Source organism: Neolamprologus brichardi, chromosome 13 (assembly GCF_056152115.1).
Source record: "Neolamprologus brichardi isolate AB-2024 chromosome 13, ASM5615211v1, whole genome shotgun sequence".
Classification (NCBI taxonomy): Eukaryota; Metazoa; Chordata; class Actinopteri; order Cichliformes; family Cichlidae; genus Neolamprologus; species Neolamprologus brichardi.
In genome coordinates this window covers 12,126,262-12,149,614 of record NC_142116.1, presented here as the reverse complement: position 1 = coordinate 12,149,614, position 23,353 = coordinate 12,126,262, and the positions used below count along the sequence as shown (strand labels likewise).

Here is a 23,353-nt window from a genome sequence, read left to right as displayed (position 1 = left end):
TCCAGTTGTTCCTTAAGTTCCTGTTACGTCATTACGGTCTTTGAAATAATTGGGCTAGGGTTCAAATCCCAGTCAATGCTTGCATCCAGTAATGGTACCCAGGTTAGCCTCCCCCCACACTACACATGCCACTACCCTCTGATGCAGGGGTGTCAAACATCTAATCCACCAGACCTTATGTGCTCCTTCATATTTGACCACAGAGTTTGACCTTTTAACTGTTTTCTGTAAATTAATGAAAACTTTATATTTTCAAACTACAATAACTTAAGATGGACCTTCAATTCACCTGGTTTTAGTTCCACTAGAGGGAGCTGTAACCTGAACACATATGACATAAAAAAGCTTCAGAAAGTAGGTCCAATTTAAAAAAAACAATACAAAAAAAGTGACACACTTAAACCTGTGGACATGTTGAGGACATCATTAGCTGATAAATGAAGTGACAGGAAGCGTTTTAGTTGGACATTCAAAAAGGTTCTTTTATTTATTTTTTCCTTATTTTTGCCCATTTCTTTGTGTTACACTCTGTTTAGCGAAGTCACGCCTAAATCCACAAACCATCGTAGTCACAACTGCAACTATTGCATAAATACAAAGCAACATACAGGTGATGCTCAAAAACGTGTATGACTTGAATGAAACACAAAGAGGTTACAGAGTGCGATGGCGAGAGGAAACAAGATGCAAACACTCACAGCAAAAAGAGAGAGAAAGGAACAACTTTTTTTTTCGTTTTCTGTCAGCTTTGGTTTTATGTGGTGAAATCTGTCACTAATCAAAAAAAAGTGGGTTCACATGATGACAACAAACGGGCTTTACAGAGGCAGCGATGTCACGTGTACCATGAGGGTGACCTCCACAACACAGGCTGTAAGGAAGGTGGGGGCAAACAGGAACTACAAGACAGCGATTAGACAAGCGTGACTCAGAGTGGGTGGGGGGTGGGGTTATGTCCACACTCACCTGCCCAGAAAAAAATAAAAGCACCAGGTTTTAGGCATCCATATGAGGTACTAAAAACCATAAGCAAAAAATCCAAGTAAACTTTTTCATTGATGGTTATGATTGGTTCTTTCCTCGCGGCAACAGTGTTTCTGTGCAATGTGTCTTCATCAAGATTGAATCATTAACAAAACCACAAAAAAGAGAGAAAATAATAATATACAGAAAGCTCTTATTAGCTCAAATAAGTTTCCAAACAATAAATATGTAGAATAAATTCATAGAAGATAAAACACACACACGACTTCAATCAGTCTGAAAAAGGTAAACCAAACGATCCAACATGAACGTTAGTGCGCTAAAACTTAGTGAGTGTAGATTTGACTTGTGAAGGGAACATCTCCCTTTTCAAGAGCTTCATATGTGACCTCAATTCAAGCAACGATACTGTATTTATATAGAAATGTTTTAATAAATGTGCAGTGCTTAGTATTAAGGATTAAAGTCATTTGTGATTACAGAATCTCTTGTTTTTTTCATTAATCTTCTGGAGATAAGATTTATTGGTTTTGTCCCTGCCTGTTTGAAAACAAAAAGCCAAACAAGCCAACTCTTATCTGGAAAAAACTTGGATGTGCGCTTCTTTTTTTCCCCCAGTGCCCATATTGAATGGATATAAAGTATTTCAATCACTGCTGGTATATTTCCTTACACTCTTTTTTTGTTTTTTGTTTTTTGTTTACAACCACATGCATTTACATCTATGGATAAAGATTTTTTTTCTTCCTTTACATTTAAAACTCAAATCAAAATTTTGCATTCGTAAATCTTTTTTCTCTCCGTTAGACTCAGGCTGGTCTGAGAAAAGTGTTTAATGTGTATATCCGAGCGCCTGTGTTTCCCAGAAGAGCGGTAGTGTCTTCTGTCAGGTGGAGGTTGGGTGGGGGTTCGTGGTTCCCTGCCCTCTCCTGAAGATTTTTCACAGTTTGTCCGTGTCAGGAAAAGGGGGGGGGGGAATACTACAACAACAACAACAACAAAAATCCCCAACTCAAAGAAAAACTAAAAGAGAGAGGACGGGGGAGGAGTCCTGCCCCCCAGCAGGTAGCCTCCCTCCACTTCAGCTTCGTCACTCCTCGTCGTCATCGTCTTCCTCCTCCTCGCCGTCGGACAGCGAGGCGCAGGGGCGGATCTGGCGGTAGCCGTCCAGCCACTTCTCCACCATCTGAGTGACGAGCGGGTGGTTGCGGCGGCGGGAACTTTTCTGAAGCGCAACCAAAACGCCGCCCTCTGTCACGCAGCAGTCCAGCCACTCCCGCAGGAGCTTCTCCTGTTGCTCTTCATTACCCATCTGAAGGACAGGAGGGGACAGACATGACCATCAGAGGGAGCCCTGTCACCTCACTACAGCCCAAACACCGCTTACTCCTTCTGAACAGTAACTCAGAACAGAATAAGAGAAGCAAGGCTTACAAAGTGACACGGTCCAGACCACATCTACCTGCTGCTGAACTTCCTGAAACTGCTAGTTTGTAGTACAGGTTTTTCCCCCACGGCTTTTCTGTATGTAACACATTTGCATAACGCCTCTAGTGGAGAGTTTTAACACCCACAAACAAAGAATGGCAGCTCCAAGTCTGACATTGTTATTTACTGGCTAGATCTGCATTTGCTAACTCCTCAGATACTTTTCCCTTTCTGCACGTCTGACACCAGAGGAACTGCAGACTGAGTGAATTTATTTATTATTGGCAGCACCGTCCCTGGAATAGTAATTAAATCCTTAATGTTAAACGCTGTGTGGCTATGCTGCTGTTAGTTTTGATCATTTAACCATTGCCCACAGCTACGTCAAAGCTGTATTTCAGAGGAACCACCGCCGCCAGTCCAGTAAACAACACTGGAAGTGGGTTACTGTGTTTTCATACCACTTTTTATGCTGTAGAAAGAACTAAACTTAACTTCACTGTTACTAATTAGCAAATCTCTGTGTGTTTGTTGCACACATATAGTTTATGGAAGCACCACACTAACCAGCTGATAACAACTCCCCACCCTTTGGTCTAACTGTGGCCATTTCTGGCTCCTCCAACTAACAGCGCTGGCCAAAACACTCACACTGAGGCTCCAAAATCTGGAGTCCAGAAATCATTGGGTAACATCATGATGGGTACATCCATCTTTTAAATACAGTCTAAGCAATTTAGTTTGTAGTCTAAAAGCAGGTGAAACGCTAAAAAGAAAAATGGAAAGCATACAGGCGACATCTGTCTTTACAGTCTTTTCCTGTACCTGTAAATGAGCATAATGCAGCCACTTAATAAAGTATAAAAACACCACGTTTGTTGAGTGCCTTACTTCCTGCGCTGAGAGGAAGTGAATGTGAAGCAGCTTCCTCTCGCTGTCGACCAGAGGCAGGAACGTCACTGTCACGTCATCGTCCGTGTTGAGGTTGGCGCCTGCGCCGCGATTGTCAAAGCCATCGTTCTCCATGGCCACCAGCGCTGAGAAGTGGCCCCGCGTGTATCCCAGAGCGATGGGGCTCTTCCAGCAAAAGCTCTGCTCCCACAAAAGAGGCAGGTACACACCTGGAGGGACGTAGAAGGACACAAAGAGATTTGGCTTGACAATGTGCCAAAGTAATTCACTATACTATATCTTTTGGTACTGCATAAATATATACTGTACTGACTCTGAAACGATGACAAAAAAGGATGCACATCTGTTTACTACTTTTTTGTGAGCAAACTTAAAATATTTAATTTGAATATTTTGAATAGTTTTGGTGTTATGATTCAAGGAGAAGATGAATTATGACATACTTCCTTTAAATAGAAAACAAAAAAGATCCAAACAACTACTAAGTACACCTCATGATTTAATGGTTTGTAGCAGCGATAACTTGACATAATATTTTCCCCAACGACTTTATCCATCTCTCACATCATTGTGGGGGAATTTTAGGTCACGTTTCTTTCTGATATCGTTTCATTTTATAGAAGTTTGTGGACATTCGTTCATGCACAACTCTCTAAAGATCCCACCCACAACATTGTAGTCAGTTGGAGATTGGCATGGTCTTTTACTAGTCCATTGTAACAGCTTGTGCATTTTCCAGTAGTTCATTTTGCTCAGTTAAGTTCCTAACCGATTTACATAAACTGGAAGTACCATAATAGGAGCTGTTTGACTTCTCCAAAGGCATTTCAACACTTTCACTACCTCCTTTAGAATGGGATACACTGGGGCTGTCCTTTATGAAAGGATCATTGCGATGGACCATCTGACCATGCATTTTCCATTTCATATCATAATCTGTTTTGTATTTTCAGCAATAACCTGTTAAATGCACAACTGGACTCTGAAGATCACGCTGCTGGAAGAAAATCTGCTTCTCATCCAGGTGTAGCCTTGCAAGCATTCTCTGTCTGATCTCTAAATCCAGATTATGAACTAATTTATCAAAGTGTATTCTGTATAATTCCAGGGCATTAGTAAGGTCTGTTTTACTTTGAGTCAGCTGGGAGGGAAGGATTTACAATCACTACATAAAACATGATGCATTTAATTTCACACATTTACTAAGTGATTATTGTGATGCCACAATTACAGGGGAATAATCAGCCTTCTTTGGTGAGCGGTGCAGATTAGTGTCTCAAAAACAAGCAGACCCAATGAGGAAGCTGAGGAAGAGCTTGATGCAAACCTACCAATCAAAATACAGCGTACGTTCAGGTTTTACACGTTCCCCTCTGAAAATGCCATTTAGGTCAACAAGAGGAGGCTGAAGGAGGATTAAAATGTGCATGAGGTCCTGAGGACTGAGACTCAGGTGGAGCTCGGGATTTATTCAAAGAAGAGCTGCATTGTTATGAACTAATCCACCATATAAACCTGAGATCTGTACGTACACAAACACTATTTACAGTTATTAATGAGCCGTCTGTCTGTTAATGGATACACTGACACTGACACACTTTTATTTGTTCTAGAAATAGCAGAGAGAAGTCGTTCACTGTGTGCACACTGCTGATGAAAAATAAACAGCATTTCTGCTTTGTTTCATGAAAATCCCAGTATTAAAGTAAGTTGGGCTCAGCTTTAAATGCTCAAGTGAAGAGTTTTAGGACAGAGCCAAAGTGTTGGCACTGTACTCACAGTTTTAAGCCATCGAACCAAAATTCCAATTAGGCACTCCCTTCTGATAAAATCTCCCCCTCTCAGTCTAAATAAATAAACACTCCTAGAAGCAGCGATCACGACCAGAACAGGCTTTTTTTGGTGTTAGATTTAGGGGAATTCGCAGTAAAACTGCATGCCATGAACATTAGCAAATCATGCTCGAGTGACTGAGATATTTTCCTCTTCAAAGGGAAACTCCTGCAAATACATATGCCAGAAGGTCAGCTGCAAAAACAGCCCGATCCACAACTTGCAGTCACAAAACTGACACTGTGCCTCTTTAGTAAATCCAGAAGCTTTTTAATGGTGAAAGAAAGCTTTGCACTGCTGCTGACTGTTAGCAAGTCTGGCTCTAGATGTTGACTTTTCTTTAAAATCCAGATTTTTGTAATGAATTGATATTTTTCACCACAACACGATAAGGATATGTTATAGTGACTTTAGATGCACGTTTTGCAGTCTACTCTCTGCACATTGTAGTTTCAACACAGCAGACACACTGGTGTCACACTGTTGAGGTGATTAGTGTACGGTCATTCAGATTCTCAGCGCACCCCTCCACCACCACCTTTGACAGCTGATATGAGGCATTTGGGTTTAAATGTGGTTGTGTGCATTATAGACAAACATCTCCACTCTGGTCTCAGCCGTCCAAATGACATTGTTCCAGATGTCTTGTGGTTTATTTAGCTCTAACACTGTGAACCCAAGCTCTGTTCTTTTTAGGAGAGAGGTGCATCATCTGACCACTTCTGGGTAGATTGTGGAATTGTCTGAACACATACCTGAATGCTTCAGACCAGCAAACTGCTAGAACATGTGCTCTTATAGAGGTACTCTCACTTGCTGATGGTCAGTAAACCAAGTGCATTTAATGAGCAGCTACTTACCGTGTTAACTCCTATGGAAGCAGCAGCTTCTCACAGGACAGCATAAGGCCCTGTGAAAACTGTCTTTTTCACATACATGACTTTATGTTTTACACGATCTATTATAATCTAGAGTAGGTACTAACTAACCCTCACAAACAAATGTAGAAATAGTTATGAGAACACTGTGTGCTGACATGCATCAGGGTAAAAGAATAGCTCAGCAGAAATTAAAACACTCAAAGTTACCCTGGATTAAAAGCAATGCTTGAATAAATGTCTCACAACAGTCTATGCTGACTTGCAAATACCAGACTGATTATAAAACAAAACAATGCAGGATGACAACACAGAGTGTCTCATATTTCTTTAGTTCCATAACACACAAAGGCAGCTCTGTAACCGACACCGCTATTGAGGAGCCTGTGTGTTGCTACTCTCCTAGTAACCGCTGTGGTTTTACTGGGTTCACTTGTTCACCACTTTAATTGAGGTACCCCACCCCTCTCTATAGGCGCCCATAAGCACGCCTTCCTCTGTGTGTGTGTGTGTGTATACATTGGCTCCTGGCAACAGTAAATCACTGGTCCATCAGGCAGGCTTTACCACAAGCAGTTGGCCCTTACATAGCACTTTCATCATCCCCTGTACAGCATCACTCAGCAGGCAAATTGAATCCAGACTGTTTTTACTGCTAGTTGTAAAGGTGGCCCCCGCTCTCGGTGCTCTCAGGATTGTTTGACTGTTGATGATTTTCATATGTTCAGCTGTATCTGGATGTCTGCAACCACAATATGAATTCTCTGTGCTCCTGTGACTCATCCTGGCATTTTATGTTGTTTTTGTTATTTTGAGCAAAATGGAGCAAAATTACCCATTAAATGAAAGACACTAGACTAATAACTGTTGTAAACAATAATTACTGACTGATCAGAGGGGCAGTTATGTCACCTATGAAAGTTATACACACACACACACACACACACACACACACACACACACAGGCTGGAACTATTTCACAAAGGAAGTCTAGTTCTACGTCCGCTGGAATGATGCTGAGCACAACAGCAAACAATATTTGACCGAAACGTTATTTCTTGCTCACCTTGAAAACGGGTGTACCCGAGTGTTTCACCACGGAAACTTTTGTAGTACTTTACTCCGTAGACGATGATAGGCCTACGAAGTATGTGTGCAAGAACGAAAATGTGGGTCTGTTCCAAGCTGGATCCTGGCTGCAAAAGAAAAAAAAACACACACACAAAGTCAGAAAAATACAAAACAATGCTTTAGGACTCCGGGAAGCGATAAAATGAGGGTTCTTGAATGCAGCCAGGATACTCTAAATGTGAAAACATGGAAAACACTAATTTTAATGAGCTTTCACACCCAGATATAATAACAGCCCACCCAAATACTTAGTCAGTGAGGTCACAAAGAGCAGTGAGAAGCAGAGAAGTGCTGATGACAGACAGGATGCACTTTCGGAGGGCATTACAGGTTAAGTATACTGCACCAAGAGCAGTAAAACTTCTTGCATAATTCATGCATTATTAGTGTGTCACGTTTTAAGCACATCAAGCTCCTGTCCTCCATGTTTGTGTGTGAGTGTGTTTACTTCCATGTACATGTACCTGGCTGGCAAGGGACAGTATGAAAGCCCAGTCTTCCTGCCACTGTTCCTCTCGGAGGGAAAAGTGCAGACCAAAGCTTTGGGAATACCACGACTCCCACTCCTTCCAGCGGGTGTAAAACCTGCACAGACACACACAGATACACACGCACACAAACTGTTTAGCCTGTGACATTATTTGACCTCTGTGCAGCAAGGCGTGGGCTTGCAATTGACTACATTCCTCCACGTCTGTCGTGGTTTGGGCTGGATGGCATTACTCATTATATCTAAACAGCAATTATCTCACCAAAAAAAACACTGTTTCTCACAAATAGACGTGAGTCACGCTGGGCTTTGGAGTCAGACTCCGTGCCCCTCCACTCAAAAATGCGTTTTCTTTTTTTCCTGTCTCTTTCGTGTACAGAACAATTTATGTGAGTTTGACACCAGAAGCCTGCATTCAATTTTCATCTGCCTGAACGCTTGCACCTATGAGCATGTTTTGGAACATCGCAATCATTTTGGAGCCACTCGTGATTCAGGGTGCAACTTAAATAATGTCATGTGGAAGTTTAAAGAAGAGAATGTTTTGTTTGAATGAATGTTTTTCCAATTAAACTAAGAAGATGCAGGAGTCATAACAGATCTTTGAGGACATAAAATTTTAAAAAAGCCCTTGTTTCTTATTTCCAGATCAAAGTCTCTGATCTCTTTATAAGCTGCCAATCTAAACTTTGGATTCGTAAACCCCGGCATCTAAACCACATGTTCCATAGACATGCTGAAGGAAAACAAAATGTAACTTGACACTTTTGAAAGTCAAGCTTTTGTTTTCCTTCAGTTGTGCACTTGAGCTCAGTCATTTCATGATTCACAAAATGTTTCTGTGTAAAAAGGTCAGCTAAGCAAAAAAAAAAGGAAACACTGGACGAGACAGGGATGTCTGTCGGCAATAAGTTAAGAGTAAACATATCCCTGTTTATTCAGACTATAGTACTTTTAAAAATGGAGCTTTTTTGCCTATATAAGTTGTCTCCTAACTACTAGTCATTAAAAAGAGCAACATACAAGCTCCAATTTCTGTTAACACCAGTCTAAATTTTATGTTTGGTGCACTGTGTCATTCAATGTAACATAATTTGAATTGGTTTAAAACAAGATGCAAATCAGCTCGAACTACACACTTAGTCCCCGTGGTGTCGCCTTACCAGTGAGAACAGTCGTGCAGACTGTCATGGAGGGTTTTGCGGAGTACTGAGTCCTTGTCATAGATGCCCCACGTAGCCTGCAGCACAGAGTCAAGGAGGCAGTCCCCAGCTGTGCGGTTCCACAGGGCATAAAGTCGACTGTCTAACCTAGTCCCCAGCTCCAAGGACCAGTTGATGATGGGAGACTCCTCTTCAAGTTCTAAACAAGAGGGGAGACGACAGGATATCTCTTCAAAAATGAAATAAAATTAAATTTAAGCAATAACGCTAATAATAAGGAAACATGCTGTACAAGGAAGTGCAACAGTGTGGTTGTACAGTGGTCATGGTGTTTCAGTATTAGCTAATGCCTGCTCACATCTGTGAAAGTAGTAGTGACATAACAATGTCTGTTTGTAAACCACAAAACCAAATGACTACTAAGGCTCAGGTTATGACAGGAAACCTAAAAAGAGATAAAGACAGAAATAAAGATACTGTATGGCCTAATATAATGTTTGACACACACTGAGACGGTGAACCACAGAGAAGGCTACACAAAAGAGCAGGGACCTTCAGGAAGAAAGGTGACGGCTTTTATAAGTGTTTATGTGTGACCTGAAAGGAAGTACAATCATTCAACAGTGATCAAAGAAATTCCTAAAACTCATTTAGGCTGATTAGGACAAAGGCAACTGGTACATATCCTGAAGTGAGAGCGCTTGGCAGATTGACAAACAGGAAGGAAAAAAAACTGTTTGCAAGCAAGAAAATACCAGTTAGACAACATAGCGAGCCCTCTGCTGCCTCCCTGTTATAGTATACAGTTTGTGAGGGGACTCCCCTTGTGTGCCAAGCAGCCAGATCATCAGGGGATCTGGTTTCTCTCTCACACGCTCAAAATAAGTGCATGGATACTTGAGGACAGCATGTGATTTGTGTTCATAAAGCAGAAAAGAGTAAATATTTCACCTTTTTGTACGTCTCGGTCCAGCACCTCATCAAACAGTTTTTCCTGAACTGCTGGAGGCAAGTCCTCAATGTCTGAAACACAAAGAAGAGGAATCGGAGCAGGTCTTGGTTTGATTTACATTTAACCCTGATAGATGTGTGCATCTTTGTTTTAACTACCTGTAAAACTTTACTAAAAGGACTGAAAAATTGCTCTGACTCATTTCAACTCAAGCCACCATGTTTTGTTCTCTTCACAACAGCCCGTGGCTTTCACTCTCTGCCCTGAGCTCTGCTCAGCACAGTAGCTTATTCTTTAGCTAAAATAAATGAATGCATTGACTTAGTGGAACTGAACAGAATGGGTTTCTATAGTGGCCAGAAGCCAAGGTCGGCATGTCCTGAACACTCTGCAAAACAAAAATCCTTAGCTTAGCTACCAGCTTCAGACTGAACCACAAGATCAGTTCCACACAGTACAATTCAACAGAAATAGCACTGAGTGCCTACAATTTTACCAAAACACACTGGCTAAACACTAAATATGGCTTTGCTATGAATGAAAGTCAAGCATAGCTGGTGCATAGTTGGCAGTACGTGGTATTTTCGGTTTGCTATTACAATACACAAACAATGTAGCCTCCATGTTGTGGCAGCTGGAAACAGACAACCGTGGCATTATGTCCCCGCAGCGATCGAGCAACAAGCAATCTTATACGCCAGAAGTAAACAAAACAAGCATTCTGATACACACTCGGAAAGCCAGACGGAATGGCTTGGCTGGGTTTATTCAGCTACAGACACTTTGAAAGGCTTCTGGAATTTATGTTATGATATTTTGTAAACTGTTTTTTTTCCTGGCTGCATTTACTTGTTTGTCTGCTAATGAGGTGCTGACCTGCAGGCAGGGTGAATGTCACTAGATCGGTGAGGAAATAGCAGGTGAAGTCTCCCTTGCGCTGGTGAAGAGAGGCCGCTACCTCACGACGGATCTGCTCTGTTAGCTCAGGACAAACCATGGCTGGAATACACTTGGCTGCCTGTTGGGATACCTGCAGAGAGGGGAGCATATACAGAGGGAATTTAAATCTACATAAAGTGTACAGGATGCACAGAATAAGAAAAAAGCAAGAGCATTTCCTGCAACTACAAAGAACCATAAAACCACAAACTAATGCAAAACCAACTGAATGCATTGCTCCACCGAGGCGTAAGAAGAATAAAATTTAACAGTCACAGCTTCAGCGCCCTGAAAGTCACTTGACTTTGATAATATCTGATGAAGTTAAGATAAAGAGATCTGGAGAGATTATTCTGAACAAATCCTTTTGTCTGATACGTTATGTCAATGTAGAGAGGCCAAGAACAAGAAAAGAAGTCAGTTCAAGAGATCAGTAGGCCATTTTTATATTCTTACCTAGACTGAAAAACCAAAACCTTCTATGAATGCATCCGATTTATCTCTCCTTTTAAATAAACCTAGCAAATTTCTGGAGATGCCATTTAAACAAATTCTACCACATTCGCAGTCTGAATACTTGGGAAAGTCATTCATTTTGGGGTCTGTAGGCAGAAGACTTAGCTCACTGTGTTCTGAGCTAATTTTACTTTCACTAATCAAATCTAAATCACCTCCAGGACACAGCAAGTTCACGCAGGTGTCAGCTTTGGGGCGTTTCAGGGACATGATCCAGTGGTTACTCACTAACCCTCTTGGAAAAGAAACTAGGGCAGCAGCTGAGTGTGGGTGAAGAGGTGTGTGTACAGATAATCCGTGATCACAGTGCTGAAGGCAAGAGGGGTGCAATCAACATCAGCACATGCACAGTTCAAGCAGACACACATGAAGTCAGCGAGCCTCACTGCACAGACACACCAGGATGCTGAACATACAATACCAATGCTATTAAATAATTACTGACAGAGGAACATATTATTATAAAGTTTGCAGAGCAGGAGTGTGCAGCTGAATTTAGTCCCTCTCTTTTCTAAAAACACTCTGGTCCTAGGACTTCTCCTGGCTGATCTCACTAAATGAGAGTAGGAGAAGAAGCTTGATCCAATTTTGGGGTCATGCAGATACTCATATTCAGAAATAAAACTACATTTACTAGGTTGAGTAGAACCAATAGTATTTTTCTTATTTAATATTTATTTAAAGTATCCATGTGTAGGTGTTATCTAATTAAAAGTTGTTTTTTTTAGATTGAGCCTAATTTTACTTTCCATCCGTGCATTTTCTTAATCGCATCTCCAGCTAGGGGCATGGGGTGTATGAGTCTGTCCCAGCTGAGCCTGAGTGAGAGACTGGGTACACCCTGGACTAGGTCTGCACAATAAATCGAATGTCAATCACAATTGTGATTTTGGCTACCCACAAAACAAATGAACACGAACAGCTCCTTAAATTACAGTTAGATGACGTGCCTGCCTGTGCCAGTCGTAGGGGTTTTCCCTGTATTATGCAGCGTGAAGTTTCCTGGATGTAGCCTGGTCAAGTAACACTACATTAAAATGACAAAATTACAAAACAAAAATTAAGTGTCTGGCACAGCAGAAGGTGAAGAACTTGTTCCCAGAAGTGGATCATCATTGGTTGGTTGAAAATATTTCAGATTTAGGGCGAGTGGTATTAACCAAGAATGAACCATATTCAAAGAGTCCTGTAGAGCTGCGTCTGTATGACAAACCAACACAACTAACCCATTCAACCACCTGAAAACACACCACTAACTACAGTGTAATCAATACATGAAGGCCAAGAAAAACAATTAAATGGTTGCTAGTATGAATTGTCCATCATCAAGCAGCAAAACAATGCAAAGGAAATAAAGTAGGAGCAGTGTAGAGGAGTGTTATTTATAAATAAAAGATTTTGTCGCTAAAATCAATAAATAATTCGGTAGATAACGGTGATCTTATTATTGATCCAAACAATTGTGATAACCATTTTGGCCATAATTGTGCAACCCTACCCTGAACATGTCACCAGTACATGTAAGCAGCGCTAACACAGACACAGACAACCATTCACACTCTCACATTCACAACTGCAGCTAATTGTAAAATCGCCAGTGAGTCTAACAGGTATATTTTTGGACTGTGAGAGGAAAGAAGAGCACTTCGAGGACACTTGTACAGACAAAAGAGACCACCATGGTTGTGTGTTGGTTAGATGCAAAGCTTTGCAGACTATCATTTACAGTTGAGTACATCCTACAAAGAACACAGAAATTATAATATACAAAGTGTGCCTTTGTAGTGAAGTGAAACGGAGCGTTAAAAACAATTTAAATGCCAACTTAAGCCAACTATGCTCTTGGCATTTTGAAGGACTTCAGGCAAGATCCCCAAATCCTTTACTCTGTGCAGCTGAAGCCCTATGAAAACAGACACAAACTGGGCACCACAATTTCTGCTACAAGGACTTAAAAGCTAAACATGAAGACCCCAGCCGACAAGGTGTCTTGTAATTAATCATCTACAGTATGACCTATATAGTCACGTATTTAATATGGTCTAGTGCTTTGATAATCTACAAACATAATTCAGAAAGTTCTGAAAGTGAACCAAGTTTGCACTGACCTCTGTGAGCAACACTGCCAGCATGTCCTGTCTCTGGAAGCGGATGGCTAGGTGAACCAGCGTGAAGCCATCATCGAATGCCGAGGGCCGGTTTAATAGGCGCACCTCGTCGGACGTCAGCTGTCTTGCGATGTCACCTCCCGATGTCTTGTAGGCTTCCACAGCTGCCAGGTCACCTTCTACAACACCTTTCAGACAAAGAAGGGGAAGGAGAAAGCTCCCATCAATAAACAATGTTAACAAGTGATCACTCTGGACACAGTTTTGAAGTGAAGACCTTTTTTTTTCCTGCTTTGCCCCACATTAGCACAAATTTTGTGCATTTAACTGGCAATCATTTTCATGAAGACATTTAAAATATAAAAATGACAAAGCTCAGCTGAGAAAAGTAAATGCTTTATCAGTCCACTTTTGGTTGTGGAAAAAATAGGAAATGAGCAGACGTGCTGACCACTGCAGTCGAATCATACCAAGTCTTAACACAGCAGAGACATAAAAAGACAACCTTGCGCAGAGGTCAGTTTACACTACACTAAAATATATGAAATATTGGAGATCTGAATGTGCTTTATCTCTGTGGCAGCTGTAACAGCTTTGAGACTTTGCTGACTTTGAAGTCAAGGGGAAAAGACATCAGGGGGCAGAGTGTGATCTTTCAGTTATGTTTTTTTCACCTCCTTAATCTTCATGTTTATGTTGTAGCATAAGCGTTGACGGATATGTTTGAGCAGCTGTTGGTGTGTCTGTTCTTTTCTGGTGCAAAGTGTAAATGAAACAACCAACTTCCAGAGAACAAACTCAAATAGTTACCAGCTAATGAGACACTACTGCAGGAAGAGTCATTCTGTGAAAAAAACCCAGCAGATTTTTTTTAATATATTAACTTTAGCATATGCAATGAAGCACTGCAAAATTGTATGTTTACTTTATGAAAATTGAGTTATAGTATAATTTAAATTTTTGTCCATGAACTCACACACGTGATTTGCGGACATGAACTGTTAATAGTCAGCTTTATGTTTTGTGTTGACTGAGACTTAACACGTTCTGCTCAGAATGAAATAAATAAATTGAAATATTTGGTTTTCACATCCTTTGTTAGGGAAGGTTAATGAAGTTAACTTAAACTAAAGAAAAAGCTCAAATTAAAGGAGAAGCGATCCATCTCGATGTGGCGAGCAGAGAACATAGAGGTGAGTGATTGAAGTGGCTACCAATGAGAGCGAAGGATACTAACTGACAAATCACAGGGCTGTAAATATGTTAAAGGGTTACCTAGGCAACCAGAGCTAGGCTCACCTGTTAGCAGCCAACCATCAGCAACAAACCAATGTGTGATGAGCTTCCTGCCCGAATAACTCTTAGAGTGTGAAGAACATTTAAATAGAAGCTTTATTTTAGAAAATAAAAAAAAAACTAAAACTAACTCAAACATTATTGTGTAAATAAAAAAATAGCTATAATAAAAAAAATTTAAAAATCAGGAACAGGAAATGTGCTCAGCTTTACTCTTTGTTATTTTGATTTTTGCAATATTGAATTTTATTATTGCACTCTTCTGAACTTCATAAATCTTACAATTTGCCAAATTATTATTAGCATTATAATCACCAAACTAATCCTGACATTGCAATTAATAAAAAACATAATTAAAACACTTATACAATAAATGCTACATTTAAATAAGAAAAACCAATACTGAAACGGAACTGAAAACAAAAGGTTAACCCTACAAAAAAACAAAGAAAGTTCTGGTATCCCTCAGCCTCCCCGTAGATGCACCTATGGTATCAATTTCAAAATTCTACGTGGTCTCGTTCTCGAGTTATCGCATTCACAAACTTGGGTGTCCACGCCACCTGTACGCTTGCCCTGCAGGGTGATGACAATACCCCATCAACCTTTTGCAACTGAGGGGTAAAAACTGATAGAAAATACAAAGCTATAATAACTCTTGTGCAAGCCTCTAGTTCTGTGATCAACCACAGTGAGACAAAATAACCTATTAGTAGTTTAAGCAGAGTAAAACATTGAGCTAAATGTGTTTTTATGAGTAATGAAAACAAAATCAAAGTGTAAATTTCTTTCAAATATGACAGCAGCCACAGAAATATCCTCTTCCCATTTCTAGCGTATACAGTAAATGCTCATGTGGTAGTCTCTCGTACATTTGATAGCTTAAAACACTGTTGCGCTTTTGTTCTCGCGTCAAAGGACCACACACAATGCTCAGCTGCATAATCTGCATGTGAGTGAGAGCGAGAGAGACATGGAGTGGGTAGAAGGACTTGCTGTGCCATGTGGAGCTGGCTAGCGCGGTGAGGGATGAGGAGAGAAACTACACAATAGCAGCGCAGCGTGATAGAAGGATCACAAAACCACTTTCCAAAAAACACTCCATTAGCGTGGGTGTGCCTGTAGCCCTGCAGTCAGTACTGTACTCACAGATCCTTTGGTGAACACAAAAGGCTCCAATATTCAAACAGACATACACTTAAAGACAGACTAATTAGACAGAATGAATCAGGCTAAGTGATTCTTGTCTTGTCTATTTCTCCTACAAAGGACGCACATTTCAATAATGGCGATAGCGGCCCCCTCCATCATAGCAGAATCAACAGATGGATGTGGGTGATTCAAAGTCTATTTGTGATTGGTACAGTTTCCTGTTTAAACAGCCGCTTCAGAGAGAAAAACAGAAGAAGTAAATATTCTGTCAGCATACCTTCCTGTTCAAGGACACCTGGATTGGACATATTACATATCTTTATTTAACAGGAGCACTGCTGAAAAAAGTACGTGAAAGTAAAAGAAAAACACAAATTAATAAAGCACAACTGAATTTACAAACACATTTTATAGTAATAAATTCCTCTGTACTGTGTGGGTTGGCTAAGTGGCATTTCTTAGTGTATTGTTTTGTTACTGTTGGTGTAATAGTAACATGTTGGCTTTTCCCTGCAATCACATATCAAAATGATGGCCCTGAATGAGGTATGTAGTAGTCTGACATTATATTGAGCATCCTGCTGGTATTGACACACCAGTCTGCTTTTTGTCTGAAAGGCTAGCAAGACAATCTCTAAGTATGTCACACCTAACCAAAACAATGAAGTTGGCATTGTTTTAGCATTTTATAATATAACAATATGATTTATAAACATTGTGATATGCTGCATCGTAACAAATGTTAGCATGACTGAATTAAATTAATGTTCTGATTGAACTATATCATAAACTATATAAGTATATATATATATATATATATATAGCAACGATGTATAAATGTGTGGAAATATTACTGCATTATTACTTTTATCCTTCAACCGGGAAAGGAGGACATGATTTTGTTTGATGTTTGCACATTCCTCTTGTGTTCACATTGGCTTCCGTTGACTATGCACCTGTTTCCTTTCACATTCCTAAAGTAGGAGGATCCAAGCCTTTATGCTGTATGAGCACCCCCCTTTTTTACTAAAATAAAGAAATTTGCAATGTGTAAATGTAAATAAAACAGAATGTGATGGTTTGTCAAATCAATTGGCTCCTATTTAACTGATAATTAAAAAAAAAACAAAACAAAAAAAAAAACAATATATCAAATGGTAAATCTGAGGAACAGTATTCTGAAAAATGTATGGTTATTTTGAATTTGATGCCAGCAACACAAGAAAACAAGTTCAGGTCAAAGAGGAGAGAGAGTAAGCAAAAGTTTAAATGTCAGCATGTTATGGGGGCGCATCAACGCACACTGCATGAGTATTTTGCACAACCGTAAATGTGCCGGTAATTCAAAATTACACCAGACTACACCTTTCTCAGGAAAGGCCTTGCTTATTTTAGGAAGATGATGCCAAACCACATCCTGCCCATATTAGCGTGGTTCTCTAGTAAAACCACCGGGTATTTAATGACATAATACTAAGCATTTTGTTTATTTACCAACACAAATGCCACACATTTGTTCAGTTTAAGGATCATGGTCATGCCCACTGTAAGAGTGACGGTAAGTTCTACAGCCACAGGCATTTTCTGTTTTTGACTTATTTGACATGGATCATGCTAATTTTAGTGCATCAGGCTCCTCAGGAAACAACTTCAGGTATTGGGAAACCATGACCACAGTTTCAAAACTATAGGAGTGAAATTTTAACTTCTTTTCCCCCAGCACTTCATCACAGGTTTGATTTTGTGAGAGGCTGTTTGGCACATCCACTATTCTACCATAACATTAAAACTACTGACAATCTGAAGTGAATAACATTGACAATCTATTTAATATACAATGTGCAGGTGTGGCTTGAGGACCATGGCAAACTTCACAGCACTGACTTGAACTCATCACCCTTATGTGACTGAGCATCAGCAAGAGTCCAGCAGAACCATCCCAATTCACAGAGGACATCACTGTAATCACATTACATTTTTCTGTAATAATATAATGCATTTATGTACTAATTTCAATAATTACATTAGTCCCTAATCAACAATTATGCTGTTACTTGTATTATTCAAACTGGTTTCTGTAGGAAAACGGTCTACAAACTTTGAAGAGCTCAGATTACTTTCATTTTTAATGCATGAAAGGACAAGAATGTTACTGTAAAGTGGGAGAAACAACTATCCACTACTGCTAATACAACTTTGTGTCTCTTTGTAAGCATCAGCAAAGACAGCATGGTCATATGAAGCTAGCAGTGAAGAACCCTGGATCCAGAGTGCATGCTGACCCCAGCCTATTAGCCAAAGCTTGAACAAATAATAAAAGCTATGATGAGCAGATGGGCTTGTACCCATACCTGGTGCGACAGGTATGGCCAAGAAGCAAGAAGTGCTCTTTGTGCTGTTTTTCATAAAACACTAAAAGAAAGATCCTCTTTAGGACTGGGATTTGTGTCAATGTGTGGGACTGTACATTCGAATTATATGACAATAAATCTCAGGTCATGTTGTAGAGTACTGCAGAACATATCAAGTAATGTAATAAATTACCTTTCTGCTGGGAGTAATTAAGTAAGAAAAGGCTTTAGGTTTCTCAAAACATTATAAGTAATTACTTCAGTGTTGCTCAGGACACACCCTATTATGCACTGCACCCAAAGGATGTGCTGTGAGCATTCTGGTACCAGATGCCAAAAGACACCCCAAGGACATGTCCATGTTCAAAACAGAGTTACTTTGAGAGCACCAGGGATTCCTACATATTATTATGCAGGTGATTTTATTGTTTATGCTGATTGGTGTATGTCTATGAACTTCAGCTCATGAAACTTTTTGGCAGCACAACAGATGTTGTTTGTCAAAACATGCAGCCTTAAAAACATGTGATTTCTATTACTCTTGCATGACGTGTTATTTCATATTTAACGCTTTAGTCTGACTTCATGCAGGATCAGAACCCGTGACCAGGCCTGATGTAGAACCACATAACCACCGTGACGTCTCCATTTGTTAGTGAAGACCTGTTATGTCTCAAGTCTCAAGCTGGGCGTTTTCACCATTGCCATCTTTTTTTCAAATGTTTTCTAATTAAAGCTGACAAGCAAGGAGTGGTTCTGACACTGAGGACACTGTAGAGTAATGGGCTAACAATTTATGATTAACAAATCATTAACCAATAGGGATAACCCTGGATGATCCTCATTTCTGTGTCTAATAACTACCATAATTTACAAACTGAGCTTCATGTTTTATTCAAAATTTCTTCAATCTAGTGACTTAACCAAAAAGTCATCAAGAAAATGCTCGAGATCACAAAGTGGGCTGAGGGCAGTTTTCCAGTAGACTTCTATACAAGTGGACTTTTTTGGCAACAAACAGAAGTGGCCCTGCTGGGTATGAAAAGGTTCTCAGGTTTAAGGCACATCGGCACATCTGCAGAGGCTTCGCGTTTCAGACCCAGAAGCTGCAGCCGTCTTTATAGCATGTATCTGTAGAATTCATGCTGAACATAGCCCAAACTAATAAAGGTTATCCAAAGCAGGTTTGATGTGTCAATGCTGACTGAAGTGACAAAGGTTGTATTAATTTGTAAAGCATCATTTTATACTTAAAAGTATACCAGATACTTTTAAAATGGAGGTTTATTGACACTTTTTGTTATTTACTTTCTCTTATTAACAATAGTGCAGCATTTGAGCACCTTAACGTCAACGACAAACAAAATGCGTGTGTGGTTCCACATGAGCAGCAGTTCTAAGACACAGAATAATGTCTGTGCTGATAAACACAGACATTATTCCTTCAGAACAGATAGCATGAGGCAGATATTGATATAAAACTTTCCGAAGTATGTCTAGTGAACCTGCCAAATAGGGAGTGAATTTAAAGAGATGTCTTTGATTTCTTTTCCTTTAACAGAAGAGGAATGAATTAGGAGACATTTCCAATCAGATAAGGAATGTTAACACTTGAATACGCCTCAACAAAATCATGCCTACTTGCAAGAGAAATTTTTTGACCAGATGAGACTTTGTCCCACGGGAACAAGCGACACAGACATGAGGGAATTCAACATCTGACATGCAGCAAGAGACCCAGAGCAGAGCCAGAAACAAACTATCTGCAGTGATGTTGCTCTTACAGGTTTTGAGGAATGTAGCAAGATAAAAAGGCACGATTTTTAATCACTAAAAGGACTTCATTGGGATACCAAATGCAGGGATGACTGTCAAATTTGTGCATATATAACACAGTATATATAACACAGAATAATCAACTGTCAGAGGGACAGATAAGGAAAACAGACGGGAGGTTGAGTGGGCATACAGAAGAAACGCTACTCATCCATGAAAAAGGCAAGAGAAAGAGTAAGACAGTGGTGTGAGAGAGGGAAAAAAAAGCAAAAACTAGTTGTTCCTACAATGCGCATCCTTCCTCCCACTCTGCATTCGCCAGTGTACAGTGTGGGTGGCAGGACACTTGCTGTCTTTATAGTGAATTTTTTACTAGCTGAATGCAGAGGACTTCCAAGCATACATAGTGTGTCTGCAATGTTAAGATTACATTCAAGATAATCTAGATACAGTTCTATAAACTGCTTAGTAAATAGTTGCCTTGCAGGTTGTTAAGTGACATACTGTGAATCATTCACACAAATTTGGGAAAAATGTCATTTCACGGTGTTAGCTTGCCTTATATTATTCACTTGACTCACAGCCCATCTCATAACATAAGCAAAATACAAGTCAAACATACTTCACTGAAGTCATCCATCCTTAAAAACTCACCAACGCAAGCATTGAGGAACAGCCAATCACTCCGTCTCATCCTGTTCTTAATCTGCTTGAGTTTTTTGAAATCCACCTCAAGATCTTCTTTGCTCCCAATCCCAGCGCCTGATGCCAGTTCAATCCTCTGAAAGTCCATGTTCACCTCTGACTCCCGCTTTAACGTTGGCGGTGACCTCCTCTGGCTGCTGCTACAACTCCCTACACCGCCCACCACACCTCCTACTCCTTGACTAACCATGTGGCCAACAACAGCCCTCCTGTTGTCCCTGTCCTGGTCAAGTTTTGAGGATGATTGTTGACTCTCAGGTTCCGATGCCAGTTGGATGGGCTCAGCCAGCAGACTATTGGGTCTGGGGTGATCGCACACAACACACTTGAGAGCCTTGGCCCAATTTTCATAAGTGCAGGCAGTGCAGGTCCAGTGCTGTGTATGAGTGTTGAGCCTGTTACGGTCATTATATTCCTCACAAGTGTCTGTAGTGGTGGTTGGGGGAGAGGGGCGACATCCAGAGCCTGAGGTCTGGGGTGTTTCTGTGGGGCTGCGTGGCTGCTGGGTATGATGTCCTTGATGGGCTGCATGCTGCCCATGCTGTTGTTGGTGTTGTTGTTGTTGTTGTTGAGCCTGCTGCCTCTGGCACAGGCACTGAGTACACCGGATAGCTCGAGGCCAGTTCAGATAGGTGCACATGTGGCACGACCACTTACTACTAGGCTCAGGTACATCAGCAATGCGAATGCGGGGTCGGGCGCTGGAGTCTGGACAAATAAGTAAGCTAGATCCCCCCTGAGATGGACTGTTGCTGAGGTCTGCAGGGTCCCACTGATGCACACTGGCATCCAGGGCAGGGCTGCACTTGAAGGGCTCCTCAGTAATGATGGCACCCCCGCTGGGCCTCTGAGCGCGGCACATGGTGCACTTGATGGCTGACGGCCAGTTCTCGTATGTGCAGTATTCACAGGCCCACTTGGCAACCAGCTCGGTCATCGTCGCACCGCCGCTAAGGGAGGCTTCCTGCCGTTCAGAGGGACTCAGCTTGGCAGATCCACTCTCAAGGAGATCACACAGCAAGCAGCACACTAAGGTTTAAAGGTGGAAAAAACCCAAACAGATATGTTAAATAAATAATAAAAAATACAAACCACAGTATCTTATTAATCAAAGGCAAACACTTCAAGAAGGTAAAGGGATTAAAAATTAGCTTGTTTCTCGGTTTAAATGAGCAAAATACACTGCCAAATGTCCCAAACAAAGCCTATTTATTTACAGCCACCTGTGTATTCAAATTATTGACTGGCAAACAAAATTTTAATAAACAGATATGCCCACTCTTGATCTGGTATTAATTTGTAGTAATAACCAAACTATTGTTTACACAAAAACAAAGTGCAAGGGCAAAACTGCAGCCTAGAGTGCAACACTGCTCGTAAACCTTGACACTGACTATAAACACATACAGTTAAGTTATATACACCAGGCACATGCGCCCTACAACAACCAGGCAAGGTAATAAGAGACAAGGACAGATGAAACCTGACGCCCAGCAGGGAGGCGCGTGACTGGTTAAGAGACTTATGCACTGAAAGCAAATTCGCCGTAAAGCTAATTAAGACCTTAAATGATCCAACTGTATGTGTCCCACGCTGTATTCTGAACACTATTTCCACGCCAAAATAAAAGATAAGGCTGGCTCCGACAGGGCAGCTCTGTAGTCCCGTTACTGTTTACGCCACGCCTCCCAAGTTTACCAACACACAGTGAGAAATTCAACATTTTTTTGTGAGCTGCATGTTCTGAAAACAACTGTGTCAAGTAGCTTTGGTACTCACAAGCAACTAGCAAAACTGTCAAGACACTCCGCTATAATATACTTGAGTTTATTTAAATAAGCATTTGACTAGTGTGATTTACAGCCAGTAGTGGTAAACTAACAAATGACACTGTACGGCTGTGTCGTGTCTTAACGGAACCAGCTAGCTGTCACTTACCTTCCATAACAACCGCTCGGTTGCCATCCAGGATTTATGGCCAAGCTAGCTGGCTGCGGCTCGCTAACGTTACGGGATTATGTTTTGCTCGTAACCGTCTGAGAGGCCCTTATCAACTCTACGAGAAGGTGTCTCAACGCTGTAACCCTCACCTTTTGCTTTGCTGTGTTTACACTCCTCGGTCCCCCCTCCCCACGCCCGGTGCAGCCAAAACCAATGGAGTTTCTCCCCCCACCCCACCCCCGGTCGGAGAAACCAACTCCAATCCGAACTCAGGCTCCTCTCACTTGGACGAAACTAGCCGCATATTTACTTCTTTTGGGGGCGCCGTTTACTTGGCAGTTGACAGTCCACACATACCGCGTAGCAAGAACCCTCCCTCCCCCCCTCCCCAGGTCCCGTCCCTCGGCCCGTCTCTTCTGAGTTTTTAAATCATTTTCCCGTTTTCCACAAACACCAAGCGGACGGACTTTAATGGCGGCACAGGGAAGGGAAGCAACCGAGGCAGGGCTTAAAAATACACTACGAGGGAGAGCAGAGAGCTCTGGGCCGTGTTACAGTTAGAGGCAGGATCAGGATTTACCACCCGAATCTGCTGAGCAAGCCGATTGGTTGACACATGTGTATCCCTTGACACGGACCAATCACATTCTACGTCTCTCATTCCAATTGTTAAAAGGCTCAAAGCAAAACAGACTCGAATATCACAGAAATAACGAAAAGAGACATTAGAGCGCCCGTTCTTTTAGTCGCTAGGCTTAGTTATACAGAGTAAAATGTGTTTGTTTTATAATTTATGCA

The 23,353-nt window shown here is 41.0% G+C and overlaps 1 protein-coding gene across 2 annotated transcripts; it reads right to left on the bottom strand.

The window, feature by feature from the left end:
- Positions 1-455: 455 nt before the first annotated feature.
- On the bottom strand, positions 456-23,096 carry zranb1b (zinc finger, RAN-binding domain containing 1b). Of its 2 annotated transcripts, none has more exons than XM_087850175.1 (10): positions 22,553-23,096; positions 20,564-21,643; positions 13,335-13,522; positions 10,648-10,801; positions 9,771-9,842; positions 8,820-9,018; positions 7,631-7,751; positions 7,102-7,231; positions 3,304-3,533; positions 456-2,296 (listed from the first exon to the last, which is right to left on the bottom strand). In XM_087850175.1, the coding sequence occupies exons 1-10, from the start codon at positions 22,557-22,559 to the stop codon at positions 2,075-2,077; spliced, it is 2,403 nt and encodes an 800-aa protein (XP_087706301.1). In that variant the 5' UTR covers positions 22,560-23,096; the 3' UTR covers positions 456-2,074. The 2 variants fall into 2 exon arrangements, with proteins under 2 accessions (XP_087706301.1, XP_087706302.1); XM_087850176.1 differs by having other exon boundaries at positions 22,705-22,848.
- Between the last annotated feature and the right edge of the window lie 257 nt (positions 23,097-23,353).